General features: G+C 44.5%; 1 protein-coding gene across 4 annotated transcripts in view; it reads right to left on the reverse strand.

The window, feature by feature from the left end:
• Positions 1 to 20136, reverse strand: part of LOC140198142 (uncharacterized) — a 188439-nt gene that overhangs the window by 126852 nt on the left and 41451 nt on the right. For all 4 annotated transcript variants that reach the window (XR_011886108.1, XM_072259107.1, XM_072259106.1 and 1 more), the window contains exons 3-4: positions 15591 to 15881; positions 10565 to 10855 (exon numbers count right to left, since the gene is read on the reverse strand). Coding sequence is in view for 3 of the 4 variants with exons in the window: in XM_072259107.1 (XP_072115208.1) it covers positions 10565 to 10855; positions 15591 to 15881 (582 nt within the window). In the remaining variant the exon portion in view is untranslated. The remainder of the gene's footprint in view (positions 1 to 10564; positions 10856 to 15590; positions 15882 to 20136) is intronic.

Raw genomic sequence — 20136 nt, forward strand, 5'->3', positions numbered from 1 at the left:
ACAAGGGAACAACATTCGCCTCCCTCCAATCCTCCGGTACCATTCCCGTGGACAACGAGGACATAAAGATCCTAGCCAGAGGCTCAGCAATCTCTTCTCGCCTCGTGGAGCAGCCTGGGGAATACTCCGTCAGGCCCCGGGGACTTATCTGTCCTAATATATTTTAACAACTCCAACACCTCCTCTCCCTTAATATCAGCATGCTCCAGAACATCAACCTCACTCATATTGTCCTCACCGTCATCAAGTTCCCTCTCATTGGTGAATACCGAAGAGAAGTATTCATTGAGGACCTCGGTCACTTCCACAGCCTCCAGGCACATCTTCCCACCTTTATCTCTAATTGGTCCTACCTTCACTCCTGTCATCCTTTTTTTCTTCACATAATTGAAAAATGCCTTGGGGTTTCCTTTACCCTACTCGCCAAGGCCTTCTCATGCCCCCTTCTTGCTCTTCTCAGCCCCTTCTTAAGCTCCTTTCTTGCTTCCCTATATTCCTCAATAGACCTATCTGATCCCTGCTTCCTAAACCTCATGTATGCTGCCTTCTTCCTCCTGACTAGATTTTCCACCTCACTTGTCACCCATGGTTCCTTCACCCTACCATTCTTTATCTTCCTCACCGGGACAAATTTATCCCTTACATCCCGCAAAAGATCTCTAAACATTGACCACATGTCCATAGTACATTTCCCTGCAAAAACATCATCCCAATTCACACCTGCAAGTTCTAGCCTTATACCCTCATGATTCGCCTGCCCCAATTAAAAATTTCCCTGTCCTCTTTGGTTCTATCCTTTTCCATGATAATTATAAAGGCCAGGGAGTGGTGGTCACTGTCCCCCAGATGCTCACCCACTGAGAGATCTGTGACCTTACCCGGTTCATTACCTAGTACTAGATCTAGTATGGCATTCCCCCGGTCGGCCTGTCCACATACTGTGACAGGAATGCATCCTGGACACACTTAACAAATTCTGCCCCATCTAAACCCTTGGAACTAATCAGGTGCCAACCAATATTAAAGAAGTTAAAGTCACCCATGATAACAACCCTGTTATTTTTGCACCTTTCCAAAATCTGCCTCCCAATCTGCTCCTCTGTATCTCTGCTGCTACCAGGGGGCCTATAGAATACCCCCAGTAGAGTAACTGCTCCCTTCCAGTTCCTGACTTCCACCCATATTGACTCAAAAGAGGATCCTGCTACATTACCCACCCTTTCAGTAGCTGTAATAGTATCCCTGACCAGTAATGCCACCCCTCCTCCCCTTTTTCCGCTCTCTCTATCCCTTTTAAAGCACTGAAATCCAGGAATATTGAGAATCCATTCCTGCCCTGGTGCCAGCCAAGTCTCTGTAATGGCCACTACATCATAATTCCATGTATGTATCCAAGCTCTCAGTTCATCACCTTTGTTCCTAACTCTGGTTAGGTCACACTTGGAGTATTGTGTCCGGTTCTGGTCACCTCACTATAGGAAGGATGTGGAAGCATTGGAAAAGGTACAGAGGAGATTTACCAGGATGCTGCCTGGTTTAGAAAGTATGCATTATCTTCAGAGATTAAGGGAGCTAGGGCTTTACTCTTTGGAGAGAAGGAGAATGAGAGGAGACATGATAGAGGTGTACAAGATAATAAGAGGAATAGATAGAGTGGATAGCCAGCGCCTCTTCCCCAGGGCACCACTGCTCAATACAAGAGGACATGGCTTTAAGGTAAGGGGTGGGAAGTTGAAGGGGGATATTAGAGGAAGGGTTTTTACTCAGAGAGTGGTTGGTGCGTGGAATGCACTGCCTGAGTCAGTGGTGGAGGCAGATACACTAGTGAAGTTTAAGAGATTACTAGACAGGTAAATGGAGGAATCCAAGGTGGGGGCTTATGTGGGAAGCAGGGTTTGAGGGTCGGCACAACATTGTGGGCCGAAGAACCTGTACTGTGCTGTACTATTCTATGTTCTATGTTCCTGATGCTTCTTGCATTGAGGTACACACATTTCAGCCCTTCTACCTTACTGTCTTTACACCATTTATTCTGCTTCTCTTTCCTCAAAGCCTCTCTGTATGTTAGATCTGGCTTTACTCCATGCACTTCTTTCACTGCTCTATCGCTCTGGGTCCCATCCCCCTCGCAAATTCGTTTAAACCCTCCCGAACCATGCTAGCAAACCTACCTGCAAGGATATTGCTCCCCCTCGAGTTCAGGTGCAACCCATCCAATGTGTACAGGTCCCACCTTCCCCAGAAGAGATTCCAATGATCGAAAAATCTAAAACCCTGCTCCCTGCACCAACTCCTCAGCCATGCATTCAACTGCCATCTCCTCCAATTCTTACCATCTCTGTCACGTAGCACAGGCAGCAATCCTGAGAACGTCACCCTTGAGGTCCTGTTCTTCAGCCTTCTGCCTAGTTCCCGAAACTCACACTTCAGGACCTCATCCCTCTTCCTGCCTATGTCGTTGGTCCCAACATGTATCACGACTTCTGGTTGCTTTCCCTCTCGTACCAGAATGTCGTGCACCCGGTCAGAGACATCCCGGACCCTGGCACCCTTCTCACGTCCACAAAATCTCCTGTCTGCTCCCCTGACTATAGAGTCTCCAACGACAACGGCTCTCCTCTTCTCCGTCCCACCCTTCTGCACCACTGGGTCAGATTTAGTGCCGGAGGCCCTGCCTGGTCGGTCGTCCCCGCTGACAGTATCCAGGACGGTAAACTTATTATTCAGGGGAATGGCTACAGGGGTGCTCAGCACTACCTGTCTGCTCACCTTCGCTTTCCCCCCCTCTGACTGTCACCCAACGACCTGCTTCCGGCAGCCTAGGTGTGACTACCTCCCTGTAGCTCTCATCTATGACTGCCTCATTCTCCCTTATGAGTCGAAGGTCATCCAGCTGCTGCTCCAGATTCTTTGCACGGTCTTCCAGATCGCCCAGCCGTATGCAATTTTGGCAGATGTGACTCTGCGGGAGAGGGGCGTTCCCCCAAGACTGCCACATCTCACATGAGAGGCACATCACCGTCTCAGGAGACATTGTAAAAACTAACTGTGAGCTAGCTTGCCCTCCGCCTCTTCTTGTCGAAGCCTCTCGAGTCAAAGCCTCAAAGCTCCACTCCTTCACTGGCCCACTCAGCTGCTTTCTGCTGAGTCCGAGCTATTCAAATCTTGATTGTTTAATTAACAGCTTACTGCTGATCTATTCAAATCTTGATTGACTTGATTGTACAGACCAATTGCCAAAACTGCCAGAATCTCTCGAGTCAAAGCCAATCTTAGTAAGGTATTTAGCCTTCCCCACTCTTTCAATACAGTAATCTATTCTCTTTCTTTGTTCTTTCTTGTTTCTAATTCCTTGTTCAACTTTACTTTCCTCAAAGTTCACTCTGTGGAGATGCTGTTTCACAGGCTGGGCTGGATTCATAATGACGTGATGCACTGCACCTGTGCACCATTTCAGAATGCCAATTAGTCCTTTCATTTGTTTTCGCTGTGTAGGATCCAACTGATGGACCTTATCAGTAATATTTTTCAAAACAATGGAATTCTGACATTTCAGTGAGATTAGATTCAGTGGGTAAACATGCTTTTCCACTCCATTATCAGATTCCATGACTCCATTTTGTTCCATAGCAATTCTCCCAGCTGCAATTCTAGCAAATAAGTGTCTTATTTTGACTCGACCATCTTGTAAACTTTCCTTTGCAAGGACGCAAAGCTTACTAAATCTCTTCCAGAGTTTGAAAACATAACTAAACACACTGACACATATTTCTAAATCAGACCATAGTTCTCTGAGTAGAGTCAAAGGTCCTTCTGGCCTGTAATTGAACACAGGTTCCAACAAACTACCTTCCAATACCTTCTGAATCGAATCTCCAACAGGAAATATTCATCCCAATTTTTCCTCTTCTCACACAATGTGCTTTAATCATGGTCTTAACAGTTGAGTTGAGCCGTTCCAAGGCTCCCTTGGACTCTGTGTGATATGTAGATGACACCATGTGCTTAGCTTCCACTTCAATAACTATCCGCTGGAATGTTCCCGAAGTAAAGTTACTGCCCTGGTCAAATTGAATTTCTCTGGGCAGACCAACCAGTGTGAAAAACTTACTGAATGCTGTTACCACAGTCTTGGCCTCGGTGTTTTGAAAAGACACTGCTTCAGGGGACCTAGACACAGCACACACAATTGTTAACACATACTGATAACCAGTTGCAGTCTTTTGCAATGGGCCTACACAATCCACTATGACCCTAGGAAAAGATTCACTAAAAGCAGATATCGGTTTAAGTAGTGTTACCTGAATAACCATATTAGATTTCCCCTCAACTTGACAGGTATGGCAAATCCTGTTACAATTCACAACATCCTTCCTTGAACTAGGCCAGTAAAATTCCTTCATAATCCTATTCACCATCTCTCTCACTCCATGAGGCCCACCTAAAGGCATTCTGTAAGCCATGTTTAAAATCTCAGCTCTGTAAACTTTCAGAACCACCACATGACTTGCAGGCACTGTGGCTGGTCTCCACTTCCTCATCAACACCTCATCTTTAAGGTAATATCCCACTGACTCTCTCTGAACCTCCACTCCTGTGAGAGATATCTCCTTTAAAGCCACCATTTTAGAATCTCGCTTCTGTTCCTCTATAAATTCCTTCCTCAATAAAGACAAACCTTTCTCATATACCTTACTCTTATCAGCTGTACTACCCTCTAAGTCCGGCTGAAATCTGGAAGGTAGAAAAGTCTGTGACACATCATTATAATCTAAACCTCTGGTTTTGCTATCATAGGCCTCAACTGGCTGCTTACTCATCACCTGAATTACTGAAACACTTTTATCTTGGAGAGGTGTCAACGTGCCTCCATCGTTTACCAAACTCTGCACCATCATCAGGCTGATGAGAATCATGTATACATTATGAAAGAGGCCAAACAATCTCTTTATCACCTTTCTCCGACTTTCACGATGACTTGCTTCCATAGCAACATCCACTCCAAAACCATAACAAACTTCGTCCTTCTTCTCCACAACATTACACTGAATAACATTATGACCTTGCAGATGCTCAAATGTCCAAACAAAATTTAACAGAGCAGTACATCTTTCCTCAGCAGGCCTTTGTCCAGCAAGCAGGGTCAAAGGTCACGCAACCAATTCAACCTTTTCCAGCACTTTATCCAAAAGTCCAGGAACACCACTTTTCCCATTATTTTCAGCAACACTGACCTCACCAGCATTTAAAACACGGTCTAATACAAGTAACTGAGAATCCCCACATTCCACTGGTACCAAGGTTAACCCCTTATTCACTGAATCAAGATCATCTGACACACAAAAACTGCATTCCTTTTCAACTAAGTCAGACACCTCCAACTTTAACTGAGCTTTACCATAAGGTTCAGAATCCTGTGAACTCACGGGTACTTCCACAACCTGAACACAATCAATCGGAACAGCTGCCTCTTCTGGGCTGTCATCACTTGTCCCAGTTTCAAATTAAAAGTCACCCCGAACCTCACAGCTATTCTCTGGCAAATTCTTTCTGGAGTAAGCTCAACCTTGTGGGTTAAAACTTCTTCATCTGCTTTCTTATCAGACCCCTGCAGGGAAGCGGCATCCTCTGCATCTGGGTCTGCTCTTACATCATCAGGAACACACCTTTTAAATTCATCACACAAAACTAGCCCTTCCGAGCTGCAAAGATCATCAGGGTCTGACACTAACCTCTTTGCTGCATCTTCTCCCTTTTCAACTGTCTCTGTCTTTCTGCCACGTGAACTTCACGTTGCCATTTCTCCCTCTCGAGCTGTCTCTGGCTTTCTGCCTCTTCTCTCTGTTTTGCTGCCTCTCTAGCCTCTCTCTTGAACTGTTTTACTTTCAATTGCTCCATCTTTAATTTTTCCAACAGAAGCTGAAGCTCATCCTCAATAGGTTTGCCTTCCACGAACATTTTCAACACATCCTCAGTAAACTGCTTCGTCGAAATATAATATTCAACTATTTTTCTTTGAATTTCTACCTTAGTCATACCCTTCTCTACCTCAATTCTCAATTCTTTAGCAATGTCCCGCACATCATCCTTTTTAGTTAACTTCAAAGTCACCAGGTCTGGTGATTTCAGAAAGTCCCTAACATCCATTTCTGCTGTTTTTCCACACAACCAAATCAAAAGGGATTTTTCCCAATCAATTCAAACCAGCCTCCCGACCAATTTATTCATATCCCGGATGAGCCCCCAATTTATGTCACGAACCCCATGACGGGAATAAAGATCCAGCAGAGATGGAAAACACTTTGGAGTCCAGTATTGCTATAAACTAATAATATTTATTAGTAACTGCACAATACAGTAATATAAATGTAGATAAATCAAACAGGTTAGCAATAATTATATATATATATAAGTATATCAGTAAGTGGGGAAATATATGTATGAAAAACCAAGCTTCTTTATTTCTAGGGGTAAAAAGATACAGTCTTATGATGATGAGTAAAGTTCAGCTCAGTTCAGTTCATGGTATTGAGTTGAGTAGTGAGGGAGAGAGAGAGGGAGAGATTTGAATCTTCAGGTGAGCTGATGCCATCGATCTTCTCGCTGTCTTTCAAAATCCTTTCAAAGTCACCGACTGTGACTTTAACAAAGGGGAATGGTTTTCTGTGGTGGAGCTATCTCCCAGGTGAGTGTGGACACATGGACAACTCCCCACCAGTCAACCCCTTTCCTCTTTTCACTGCAAGAGCGATGGATCGATCCAAATGATCGATCCTCCAAAGCCCACTTTTTCTGCGGGCTCAACAGTGCTCATTCAGTGTCCAGAACATGTGTCTGAGGTCTGTATCATCTGACCTCCCATTTTATCTCACCGTACTGGGTACCACCTGTCATTCAAGTAATCCCTCCTTCCTTTGTGAAGAAATGCAAGCAGGCAAAAATCCTTGAAGTATCAACAACCTGCCAAAAATCATAACATCGAGTGTCCATTAAATTGCACTGCCTTCGGTCACCATAGCAACTTACGAGCTGCTCGGTGCTGTCTCCAACTCCAGCAGAAATTCAAAAGTTAACCAGTTCTTTCTCGTGCTTTGAAGTAACAGTCCAACCAGTTAGTCTTTGTGTGTGTCTCTCTCTCTCTCTCTCTCTCTCTCACACACAAACAATTCGGTGTTAAATAACTCTCTCTCTCTCTTTTCAAAAGCACAGTTAATAGGGGTACTTCAGGATCCCCTCACACTTGGGAGTATTGTGTGCAGTTTTGGGCTCCTTATTTTAAAAAGGATATACTGGCATTGGAGAGGGTTCAGAGAAGATTCACGAAAATGATTCCAGGAATGAAAGGGTTACCGTATGAGAAACATCTGGCAGCTCTTGAGGTGTATTCCCTGGAGTTCAGGAGAATGAGGGATTATCTTATAGAAACATTCTGAATGTTAAAAGGCCTGAACAGATTAGATATAGCAAATATTTCCCATGGTAGGGGAGTCTAGGACAAAGGGCAGGTCTTCAGGTTTGAAGGACATCCATTTAGAACAGAGATGCGGAGAAATTACTTTAGTCAGAGGGTGGTAAATCTGGAATTTTGTGCCATGAGCAACTGTGGAGGCCAAGGCACTGGGTGTATTTAAGGCAGAGATAGATAGGTTCGTTATTAGTCAGGGCATCAAAGGGTATGGGGAGAAGACAGGGGCAGTGGGGATGACTCGATGAATTGTATCAGCACATGATTGAATGGCAGAGCAGACTCGAGGGGCCAAATGGCCTACTTCTGCTCCTATATCTTATGGTCTTAGAGAGTGGAGTGACATTTGCAATCTTCTGGTCCTCTGGGACCATGCCAGGATCAAGTCATTCTTGAAAGATCACGACCAATGCATCTGTTATCTCTTCAGCAACCTCTCTCAGGCCTCTGGGATATAGTCCGGCTGGTCCAGGTGATTTATCCACCTTAAGACCTTTCACTTTGCCGCGCACTTTTTCCTTTGTAATAGCAGTGACACTCACGGACCTCTGGCACACTGCTAGTGTCTTCCACAGTGAAGGCAGATACAAAGTACCAATTAAGTTCATCTGCCATTTCTTTGTCTCCCTTTACTATGTCACCGGCATCACTTTCCAGTGGACCAACATCAACTCTCACCTCCCTTTTACTCTTTATATAACTGAGAAAGCTTTTGGTATTCTGCTTTATATTTTTGGCTAGTCTGCCCTCATAACTTCATCTTTGGTTCAAGTGTCTGATGGTTGAGGGTCAAAACTTGTTTCTGAATGTGTGGTGGGGGTCCCTGATGATGGAGACTGCTTTCCTGCAACAACTCTCCATGTAGATGTGCTCAATGGTGGGGAGAGTTTTACCCATGATGGACTGGGCTGTATCCAGTACTTCTTGTAGGATTTTCTGTTGAAGTGCATTGGTGGTTCCATAGGCTATGATGCAGCCAGTCAATATACTCTCCACCACACATCTACAGAGGTCTGTCAGATTTTCAGGTGTCACATGAATCTCCGCAAATTCCTAAGGAAGTAGAGGCTCTGTTGTGCCTTCTGCGTTTTACACTTAACTGCTGCACCCAGCACAAGTCCTCTGTAATGATAACACCAAGGAATTTAAAGCTGCTGACCCTCTCCGACTCTGATCCTCTGATGCGAATGGCTCATGGACCTCTGGTTTCCTCCTGAAGTCAGTAATCAGGTCCTTGGTCTTGCTGACATTGAGGAAGAGGTTATTGCTGTGGCACCACTCAGACAGATATTCAGTCTCCCTCCTATATGTTGATTCATCACCACCTTTCATCCCAGAATTACCACCAGCTCCAAGAACTCTTGCTGTTTTCCCAGTGGGACAGAGCAGCCCCACACATGGAAATACTTTACTGACTTTTGTCATGAGGAACAGACATAGAAATCAATGAAACAGGCACTGCCATGGAAACCATCAGACACGGCACCTCAGGAGGAAGGGGAAGGTGTACATTTAATAGGCTGTGGAATTACCCCCTCCCTCTCATTCCACTAGTGCATTTTGACCCACCAGTGACCCATCTACACAGGGAACATCGATACCCTGACATCTCAGTATTTTCAGTAAGATTCTGCTCTTGTTACTTCAGAGAACATCCTCAGGTTTGTTGCCTTTTTGTCAGCCAGGATCAAAATATTTCTCATTGATCACCTTCACCTGGGGCTGAATGTTTATGTCAGAATCAGAGTTTAAACAATAAGGTTAATGTGATCATTGTGAGCATTGTATGGATTTCAAAAACATAAACAGAGACACCAATCTTAATTCTTTTTATATCCTCCATCTTCCTCCCTGGTCAGTTTCCCAAAATTCTAGTCCTTATCTCAGTACCTGGATTTACCAAACAGAACGGAAAAGTTTATGACAATACATTGCCGACATCACAGTGCAGACAATGGCTTTATCACATAAACACAATGGGAAAGTTTATTACAATACATCGCTGACTTCACTGTGCGGAGAATGGCTTCATCCCACATAAACATGCCAATAAAAATTTGGTGGGGTGGAATTTGGAAGCTCCAGGAACTTTCTGTATCTTTTAAAATTAATATTAATCTTGTCTTCCCTGTTTTTAAAACACTTAACGGTTTGTGACCAGAGTACATCACAGAATCACTTTCCTTTCATAATCCTGCTCAGGCTCTCAGGTTGTCTGCCACCGGTCTCTTCAATTTAAAAAAAAATCTCCCTCAGAAGAAAATAGGCAGGTCATCTTTTTTGAACTACACTCCTAAACTGTGGAATTCAATACTTAAACCTATAGGGGATGCAGACTCAGTTGACACCTTTAAATGAAAGCTTAAAATCTATTTATTTAACCTTACTTTCAACAAACATCTTTTTGTCTTTTATTTATATTTATTTTTATTTTATTTTTCATATTTGAACTTTTAGCCCATTGCCAGCAACTTTGAACTGCATCATCTGTGTGAAAAGTGCACGATAAATAAATTTTATCTTTTATTTATTATCATTGTTATTGAAGTTTCTTTCATCATGTCATGCCTAATCCCACACTAATCTAAAGCATTTTGTACCTCTCTCCCCTCCCATCCCTTCTCTTGCTAATTTTTCCATTTCTCCACCTTTTCTATCCATCCACACTCTCACTTCACAACCATTTCCTTCTGTTCTCCCCATCAGAAAACCCAAGCTCAGGTTTGACAAACAGCTCTTCTTCTCTCATCCCACCAGTGCAGAAATGAATGTTGGATCAAATCCCGAACGGGCTCCTCCTTGGGATGACAGGTACATCACAGTGATGGGGGTTGAATGGCGGCTGCATTCAATATCTGACACCTCCGTGTTTATTCTATCAGGTGAGTCACCCAACTTAGCCTCTACTGGAAAATACAACTATGGCGAATTCTGTACCCAATCACCTCCTGAATAAACACACGGATGGAAATAAAATGGATGTCTATGAGGGAGGGAAGGGTTAGATTTTTCTTGGAATAGGTTAAAAAGTTAGCATAACATTGTGGGCCAAATGGCCTGAATGACGTTGTACATTCTATGAAACATAAAGCTACCTACCAAAGAGGTTTAGTTGTATTATTCTCAGCTCTTGTCCATCCACAATGAAGGTGTAATCTCCTTGGTCACCATCTTCTGCTCCATCCACAGTCAGAGCACCATTAGAAGTATCAAAGTGCAGACGAAACTTGAACTGGTCACTCATTTCCACTAAGCTGTGACCTGGGACATGATGCAAAATGTTCCTGCTGATGAAGGTCCAAACTATTTCACTCTTGCTGGGATCAACTTTGAGTTCAGGATCCAGTAAAACTGATGAGCCAAGGAGACCAATCTCTTCTTTATCTTTACCTGTTAATAAAAATAATTGAACTCATTTAAAATGTGGTGGCTGTGAAACAGCTAAATAGAGAACTTTGTGAAACTATGGCAAATGAGAACATACGACTGAATAGATATTGGGCCACTCTTTACTGGGGTTACAGGTACTTGACTTTTGGACTAGACTGTTGTGAAAATTCTTTCTGGTCCAGCCTCCCACCTCAGACCCCTCATCAACTTTGGCTGATCCAAGACTCTCACACTATACCTGTTGAAGCCGGTTCCCAGTGCTTCTGATCTACACTGGCTCCAGAACTTGCAATTCACTGGCTTCAAAGCAGGAAGTCTGAGAGTTGGAGCGGGACAGCGGAGGAAGCTATTTTTGAATTTTTCGTTTTGTTTTCCATCGGCGTTCAGAGAGGCGGGACTGCGCAGGCGTGTGACATTGGACAGTGAAGCGCGGAGGATTTAAAAGGAACAGAGCCTTATATAGCAGGCAGTGGAGTTTGCGGGCTGCGGACTGAGCCGGGAGCAGAGTGAAGGCTTAACGGCTTCGGCTCAACAGGCTTAGGCGGAAACGGGCAAGGAGAAGAGGGATTGGTATTCATTTTTTTGTTGTTGTTTGAGGAGAGGGGCAGTATGAGTGTGAGGGCAGTTTGCTGTTCTCGGTGCCAGATGTGGGAGGTCCTGGTGTCTCCAAGCTGCCCGGACTTCCACATCTGCGCTGGTGCGCCAAGATGCAGCTCCTAAGGGACCGCGTTAGGGAACTGGAGCTGCAGCTCAAAGGCCTTTGTCTGGTCAGGGAGAGTGAGGAGGTGATAGAGAGGAGTTACAGGCAGGTGATCACACCGGGGACACGGGAGGTAGACAAGTGGGTCACAGTTCGGAGGGGGAAGGGGAAGGGTCAGGTACTAGAGAGTACACCAGTGGCTGTGCCCCTTAACAACAGGTACTCCTGTTTGAGTACTGTTGGGGGGGACAGCTTACCTGGGGGAAGCGACAGTGGCCATGCCTCCGGCACAGAGTCCGGCCCTGTAGCTTAGAAGGGTAGGGAAAGGAAGAGGAGGGCAGTAGTAATAGGGGACTCGATAGTAAGGGGTCAGATAGCCAATTCTGCGGACGCAGTCCAGAGACCCGGATGGTCGTTTGCCTCCCCGGTGCCAGGGTCCAGGATATTTCTGATCGCGTCCAAGATATCCTGAAGTGGGAGGGTGAGGAGCCAGAGGTCGTGGTACATATAGGTACCAATGACATAGGTAGGAAAAGGGAAGAGGTCCTGAAAGGAGAATATAGGGAATTAGGAAGGGAGTTGAGAAAAAGGACTGCAAAGGTAATAATCTCGGGATTACTGCCTGTGCTATGCGACAGTGAGAGTAGGAATGCAATGAGGTGGAGGATAAATGCGTGGCTGAGGGATTGGAGCAGGGGGCAGGGATTCAAGTTTTTGGATCATTGGGACCTCTTTTGGCGCAGGTGTGACCTGTACAAAAAGGACGGATTACACTTGAATCCTAGGGGGACCAATATCCTGGTGGGAAGATTTGCGAGGGCTACTGAGGTGACTTTAAACTAGAGTGGTTGGGGGGTGGGAATCAAATTAAAGAGACTAGGAGAGAGGAGGTTAGTTCACAACAGGGGGATGGGAACAAGTGCAGAGAGACAGAGGGGTGTAAAATGAGGGTAGAAGCAAAAAGTAGTGAGGTGAAAAGTAAAAGTGGCAGGCCGGCAAATCCAGGGCAAAAATCAAAAAGGCCCACTTTTCAACATAATTGTATAAGGGCTAAGAGTGTTGTAAGAGTTAGCCTGAAGGCTTTGTGTGTCAATGCAAGGAGCATTCGTAAAAAGGTGGATGAATTAAAAGTGCAGATTGTTATTAATGAATATGATATAGTTGGGATCACATAGACATGGCTCCAGGGTGACCAAGGATGGGAGCTCAGCATTCAGGGATATTCAATATTCAGGAGGGATAGACATGAAAGAAAAGGAGGTGGGGTAACATTGCTGGTTAGAGAGGAGATTAATGCAATAGAAAGGAAGGACATTAGCCGGGAGGATGTGGAATCAGTATGGGTAGAGCTGCATAACACTAAGGGGCAGAAAACGCTGGTGGGAGTTGTGTACAGGCCACCTAACAGTAGTAGTGAGGTTGGGGATGGCATTAAACAGGAAATTAGAAATGTGTGCAATAAAGGAACAGCAGTTATAATGGGTGACTTCAATCCACATATAGATTGGGTGAACCAATTTGGTAAGGGTGCTGAGGAAGAGGATTTCTTGGAATGTATGCGGGACAGTTTTTGGAACCAACATGTCGAGGAACCAACTAGAGAGCTGGCCATTCTAGACTGGATATTGAGCAATGAGGAAGGGTTAATTAGCAATCTTGTCGTGAGAGGCCCCTTGGGTAAGAGTGACCATAATATGGTGGAATTCTTCATTAAGATGGAGAGTGACATAGTTCATTCAGAAACAAAGGTTCTGAACTTAAAGAAGGGCAACTTTGAAGGTATGAGATGTGAATTCGCTAAGATAGACTGGCTAATGATACTTAAAGGGTTGACGGTGGATATGCAATGGCAAGCATTTAAAGATCGTATGGATAAACTACAACAATTGTTCATCCCAGTTTGGCAAAAGAATAAATCAGGGAATGTATTACACCCGTGACTGACAAGGGAAATTAGGGATAGTATCAATTCCAAAGAACAAGCATACAAATTAGCCAGAAAAAGCGGCTCACCTGAGGACAGGTAGAAATTCAGAATCTAGCAGAGGAGGACAAAGGGCTTAATTAGGAAAGGGAAAAAAGATTATGAGAGAAAACTGGCAGGGAACATAAAAACTGACTGTAAAAGCTTTTGTTGATATGTGAAAAGAAAAAGATTGGTTAAGACAAATGTAGGTCCCCTACAGACAGAAAAAAGTGAATTGATTATGTGGAACAAGGACATGGCAGACCAACTGAATAACTACTTTGGTTCTGTCTTCACTAAGGAGGACATAAATAATCTTCCGGAAATAGTAGGGGACCGACGGTCTAGTGAGATGGAGGAACTGAGGGAAATACATGTTAGTAGGGAAGTGGTGTTAGGTAAATTGAAGGGATTAAAGGCAGATAAATCCCCAGGGCCAGATGTTCTGCATCCCAGAGTGCTTAAGGAAGTAGCCCAAGAAATAGTGGATGCATTTGTGATAATTTTTCAAAACTCTTTAGATTCTGTACTAGTTACTGAGGATTGGAGGGTGGCTAATGTAACCCCACTTTTTAAAAAAGGAGGGAGAGAGAAACCGGGGAATTATAGACCGGTTAGCCTAACATCGGTGGTGGAGAAAATGCTAGAGTCAGTTATCAAAGATGTGATAGCAGCACATTTGGAAAGCGATGAAATCATCGGACAAGGTCAGCATGGATTTGTGAAAGGAAAACCATGTCTGACGAATCTCACAGAATTTTTTGAGGATGCAGCTAGTAGAGTGGATAGGGGAGAACCAGTGGATGTGGTATATTTGGATTTTCAAAAGGCTTTTGACAAGCTCCCACACAGGAGATTAGTGTGCAAACTTAAAGCACATGGTATTGGGGGTAAGGTATTGATGTGGATAGAGAATTGGTTGGCAGACAGGAAGCAAAGAGTGGGAATAAACGGGACCTTTTCAGAATGGCAGGCAGTGACTAGTGGAGTACCGCAAGGCTCAGTGCTGGGACCCCAGTTGTTTACAATATATATTAATGACTTAGATGAGGTAATTAAATGCAGCATCTCCAAGTTTGCGGATGACACGAAGCTGGGCGGCAGTGTTAGCTGTGAGGAGGATGCTAAGAGGATAGGTGAGTGGGCAAAGTCATGGCAGATGCAATTTACTGTGGATAAATGTGAGGTTATCCACTTTGGTGGCAAAAACAGAAAGACAGATTATTATCTGAATGGTGGCCGATTAGGAAAAGGGGAGGTTCAATGAGACCTGGGTGTCATTGTACACCAGTCATTGAAAGTGAGCATGCAGGTACAGCTGGTGGTGAAAAAGGCGAATGGTACGCTGGCATTCATAGCAAGAGGATTCGAGTACAGGAGCAGGGAAGTACTACTGCAGTTGTACAAGGCCTTGGTAAGACCATACTTGGAGTATTGTGTGCAGTTTTGGTCCCCTAATCTGAGGAAAGACATTCTTGCCAGACAGAGAGTACAAAGAAGGTTCACTAGATTGATTCCTGGGATGGCAGGACTTTCATATGATGAAAGACTGGATCGACTAGGCTTACACTCTCTGGAATTTAGAAGACTGAGGGGGGATCTTATTGAAACATATAAAATCCTAAAGGGATTGGACAGGCTAGATGCAGGAAGATTATTCCCGATGTTGGGGAAGTCCAGAACGAGGGGTCACAGTTTGAGGATAAAGGGGAAGCCTTTTAGGACCGAGATTAGGAAAAGCTTCTTCACACAGAGTATGGTGAACCTGTGGAATTCTCTGCCACAGGAAACAGTTGAGGCCAGTTCATTGGCTATATTTAAGAGGGAGTTAGATATGGCTCTTGTGGCTAAAGAGATCAGGGGGTATGGAGGGAAGGCCGGTACAGGGTTCTGAGTTGGATGATCAGCCATGATGACAATTGAATGGCGGTGCAGGCTCGAAGGTCCAAATGGCCTACTCCTGCACCTATTTTCTATGTTTCTTGGAATAGGTTAAAAGGTTAGCATAACATTGTGGGCCAAATGGCCTGAACGATGTTGTACATTCTATGAAACATAAAGCTACCTACCGAAGAGGCGCAGTTGTATTATTCTCAGCTCTTGTCCATCCACAATGAAGGTGTAATCTCCTTGATCACCATCTTCTGCTCCATTCACAGTCAGAGCACCATTAGAAGTATCAAAGTGCAGACGAAACTTGAACTGGTCACTCAGTTCCACTGAGCCGTGACCTGGGACATGATGCAAAATGTTCCTGCTGATGAATGTCCAAACTATTTCACTCTTGCTCGGATCAACTTTGAGTTCAGGATCCAGCAAAACTGATGAGCCAAGGAGACCAACCTCTTCTTTAACTTTATCTGTTAATAAAATCAATTGTACTCATTTAAAATGTGGTGGCTGTGAAACACCTAAATAGTGAACTTTGTGAAACTACAGCAAATGAGAACATAATACTGAATGGATATTGTGCCACTCTTTACTGGGGTTACAGGAACTTGACTTTTGGACTAGACTGTTGTGAAAATTCTTTCCGGCCCAGCCTCCCACCTCAAACCCCTCATCAACTCTGGCTGATCCATCACTCTCACACTATACCTGTTCAAGCCTGATCCCAGTGCTTCTGATCTACACTGGCTCCAAAACTGTCAATTCACTGGCTTCAAATTTCTCTATTCTCCATCTCTCAGGAAGCTGAATTGCCTCACCTTCAGATTTCTCTGAAGTTCATTCATCCCCTTTTCAGGAACATCCCTCAGTTTCATCACCTTGGCAACACAGGGGACAGGCAGAACCTCAGCACATTGTGGTACCTGGTGCCCGTGTATTTAGGTTCCACACACAGCCTGGTGCAGCCACACATGAAGATGGTCATCAGGGTGAGGGTGACATCGGGTAAATTTTTGCTCCCACTATACAGGGATTTGCGTATTATGATCTGCGCCTCACCCACTCCATCTCAGACCCCCAGATGAACCTGAAAACAACTCGATGGATTCTCAAGCTGGAGGAGCGGGATATGGGCAACACTTGCACCAAGTACAGCAGCCTGAGAGCCCCTCACACCTGATGACCAGGTTCTTCCCAGATATTGATAGAGAGAGCCCTCCCCACAGTCCCAATTTCAGTTTTATCTTCCCAGTCCAGTCCAGGCAATCATTCAAAGTTCAAAATACAAAGTAAATTTATTAGCAAAGTACATATATGTAACCATATAGAACAATAAGATTTATTCTCTTGTGGTCATTCACAGTAACTACAATAAACACGAATGAATCAAAGAATGACCACCCCCATTCAATGTGCAAAAGACAAAAACTGTGTAAATATAAAAAAAAATAATAGCAATAAATAAGCAATAAATATCAAGAGCATGAGATGAACAGTCTTTGAAAGCAAGTCCATTGTTTGTGGGAACATTTCAATGATGGGGCAAGTGAAGTTGAGTGAAGTCATCCTCTTTGGTTCAAGAGACTGATGATGGTTGAGGGGTAGTAACTGTTCCTGAACCTGGTGGTGTGAGTCCTGAGGCTCCTGTAATTCTTCCTGATGGCAGCAGTGAGAAGAGGCCACAACCTGGATGGTGGGAGTTCCTGATGATGAATGCTGCTTTCCTGTAACAGCACTCTGTGTAGATGCGCTCAGTGGTTGGGAGGGATTTCCTTGATGATGGACTGGACCATATCTGATACTTTTCGGAGGATTTTCCATTCAAAGGCATTGGTGTTTCTAGACCAGGCTGTGACACAACCAGACAATATACTCTCCACCACACACATATAGAGGTTTGTCAGAGTTTGAGATGTCATGCTGAATCTTTGCCAACCCCTGAGGAAGTAGAGGCTGATTTATCACATTTGTCTCAGTCTACGTCAGCGAACTTGAAAGTGGCGTTGGAGCTGTACTTAGACACACAGTCGTCAGTGTAAAGTGAGTAGAGCAGGGGTGAAGCACACAGATCCTGTGGTGCTCCTGTGCTGATGGAGATTGTGGGGGAGATCTTCCTACCAGGTACAGCACAGGTTTGGTCAGGTGAATCAGAACAAACTTGCCGCAATTGGTGATGACCTTGGACAGGATCTTGTAGTTGACATTCAACAGTAAAATGGGTCTCCAGTTTCTGATGTCACCCCTTTCCCTGTTTTGCTCGTGTGAGGGGAATGCTGCCCTTCCTCATGGAGTCTGACGTGCTGCCAGCTGGAAGTATTGCATTGTACACTTCCAGCAGGTTCAGGGCCCATCAGTCCCACGTAGCCGAGTACAACTCAGTCGGTAAACCATCACCATCCTTCTGAAGGGGTGCTGAAGGCATTGTGCAGCTTGTCTATTTTAACTGTTTTCATCAGGGATCTGGAGGTGCTGTCCAGCCTGCTGTCGGCACTACCAGCTGCATCGATGATGCAGTTGAAGTCACCAACCAGAATGACCAGCTGTGACGTCACCGGCAGTGGTGGGAGCGGCTCGAGGATGGCCAGTCTCTCGCTCCGCACGGGTGAGGTGTACGTGTTAATTAACCAGAGCAGAGTGTTTCAGTACATTATGTATGCCACAAGGAGCCACCCCCCCCAACCACCTCTCTGACTTGGGTGTAATTGAGAAGGTGTCACCCTGTAACAGAATTCCCAGCCAAAAGGATGTCAATCGTTGCCCCCAAACACACAGACAGACCATGGGGCCACCATCACAACCAACTCTGGTAGATGCAGAGTGTGTTTGCCCACCTTCCTGTAAAAAACTCACATTGGCCAGTTACTGTAAGGCATTGACACATCACACTGTTCTCTTCACACTGTTCACATTCAAAGATGCCAATTTTGTGTCTATGATTATTTCTTGAGTTACATTTCTTGTCCAGGTCACTCAGCCTGAGCCGTCAAGGACATCCCTCTCTTTTGAGGCTGTGTCCTCTGGTCCTCGATTCGCCCACGAAAGCAAACATCCTCTTCACATTCACTCCATCTTGGCCTTTCAACTTTCAATAGGTTTCAATGAGATCCCCCCCTGCCCCGCCATTCTTCTAAATTCCTCTGAGTATAGGCCCAGAAACTTCAATCACTACTCATATGATAACTCTTTCATTCCAGCAATCATTCTTGTGAAACTCCTCTGATCCCTCTCCAACGTCAGCACATCCTTTCTTAAGTGTGGGGCCCAAAGGTAATCACAATACTCAGAGTGAGGCCTCAGCAGTAATTTATACAGCACCAGCATTACATCCTTACTTTTATATTCTAGTCCTCTTCAAATGAATGCAAACATCCCCTCCACCAATTCAACCTATAAATTAAACTTTCAGGAGTCCTCGAGGACTCCCGAATCCCTTTGCACTTCAGATTTTTGATTTTTTTCCCCCGTTTAGAACATAATCTATGTTTTTAATTCTCCTACCAAAGTGCATGACCGTACAATTCCTGACACTGTATTCCATCTGACACCTCTCCAAATCTGTCAAAGTCCTCCCGCAGCCTCACTGCTTCCTCAACACTACCTGCCCCTCCACCTTCAACTGACAGGTTAAGGCGACTGAAAATAATCATTGAATCAAATCAGAATCATGTTTAATATCACTGACATAGGTCATGAAATTTGTGCTTTTACAGGAGTACATTATAATACATAATAATAAAAAGCAATAAATTAAAGTGTATATTAAAAAATAAATTAAATAAATAGTGCAAAAAGAGAGCAAAAAAAAGGTAATGGAGTGTTCATGAATTCATTGTCCATTGAGAAAGCTAATGGCAGAGGGGAAGAAACAGTTCCTGAAATGCTGAGTGTGTATCTTCAGGCTCCTGTACCTCCTCCTTGATGGTAACATTGAGAAGAGGGCATGTCCTGGGTGATGGGGCTCCTTAATGATGGATACCATTTTTTTGAAGCATCACCTTTAGAAGGATCCTTGATACTAGGTTAGTGCCCATGATGGAGCTGGCTGAGTTTCCAACTTTCTGCTGCTTTTTCTGATCCTGAGCAGTGGCCCCTCCATACCAGACAGTGATGCAACCAGTTTGAATGCTCTCCACGTACATTTGTAGAAATTTGCGTGAGTCTTTGATGACATACCAAGACTCCACAAACTCATAATGATTCACTACTCTCTGTTTTAAAAAAAAATATGACTGTGTGTCTTCAGCCCCCTGTATCTCATCCTCGGTGGTAACAATGAGAATAGGCCATGTCCTGGGTTAAGAGAGCTTCTTAATTATTGGTACCGTCTTTTTGAGGCATCGCCTTTTGAAGGTGTCCTCGATCGGGGAGGTTAGTGCCCATTATGAGTTTTCAACCTTCTGCTGCTTTTTCAGTCCTGAACAGTGGCCCCTCTATACCAGACGGTGATGTAACCAGATCGAATCCTCTCCACATACATTTGTAGCAATTTGCACGAGCCTTTGATGACATACCAAGACTCCACAAACTCATAACGAAATATAACCTCTATTGTGCCTCCTTTGTAATTGCATCACTATGTACGGCCCAGGACAGATCTTCAGTGGTGTTGACACACAGGAACTTGAAACTGATCACCCTCTCCACGGTTGATCCATTGATGAGGACTGGGGAGTGTTCCCTCGACTTTGCCTTCCTGAAGTCCACAATCAATTCCTTGGCCTTACT

This window comes from Mobula birostris, chromosome 5 (assembly GCF_030028105.1).
Source record: "Mobula birostris isolate sMobBir1 chromosome 5, sMobBir1.hap1, whole genome shotgun sequence".
NCBI classification, from domain to species: Eukaryota; Metazoa; Chordata; class Chondrichthyes; order Myliobatiformes; family Myliobatidae; genus Mobula; species Mobula birostris.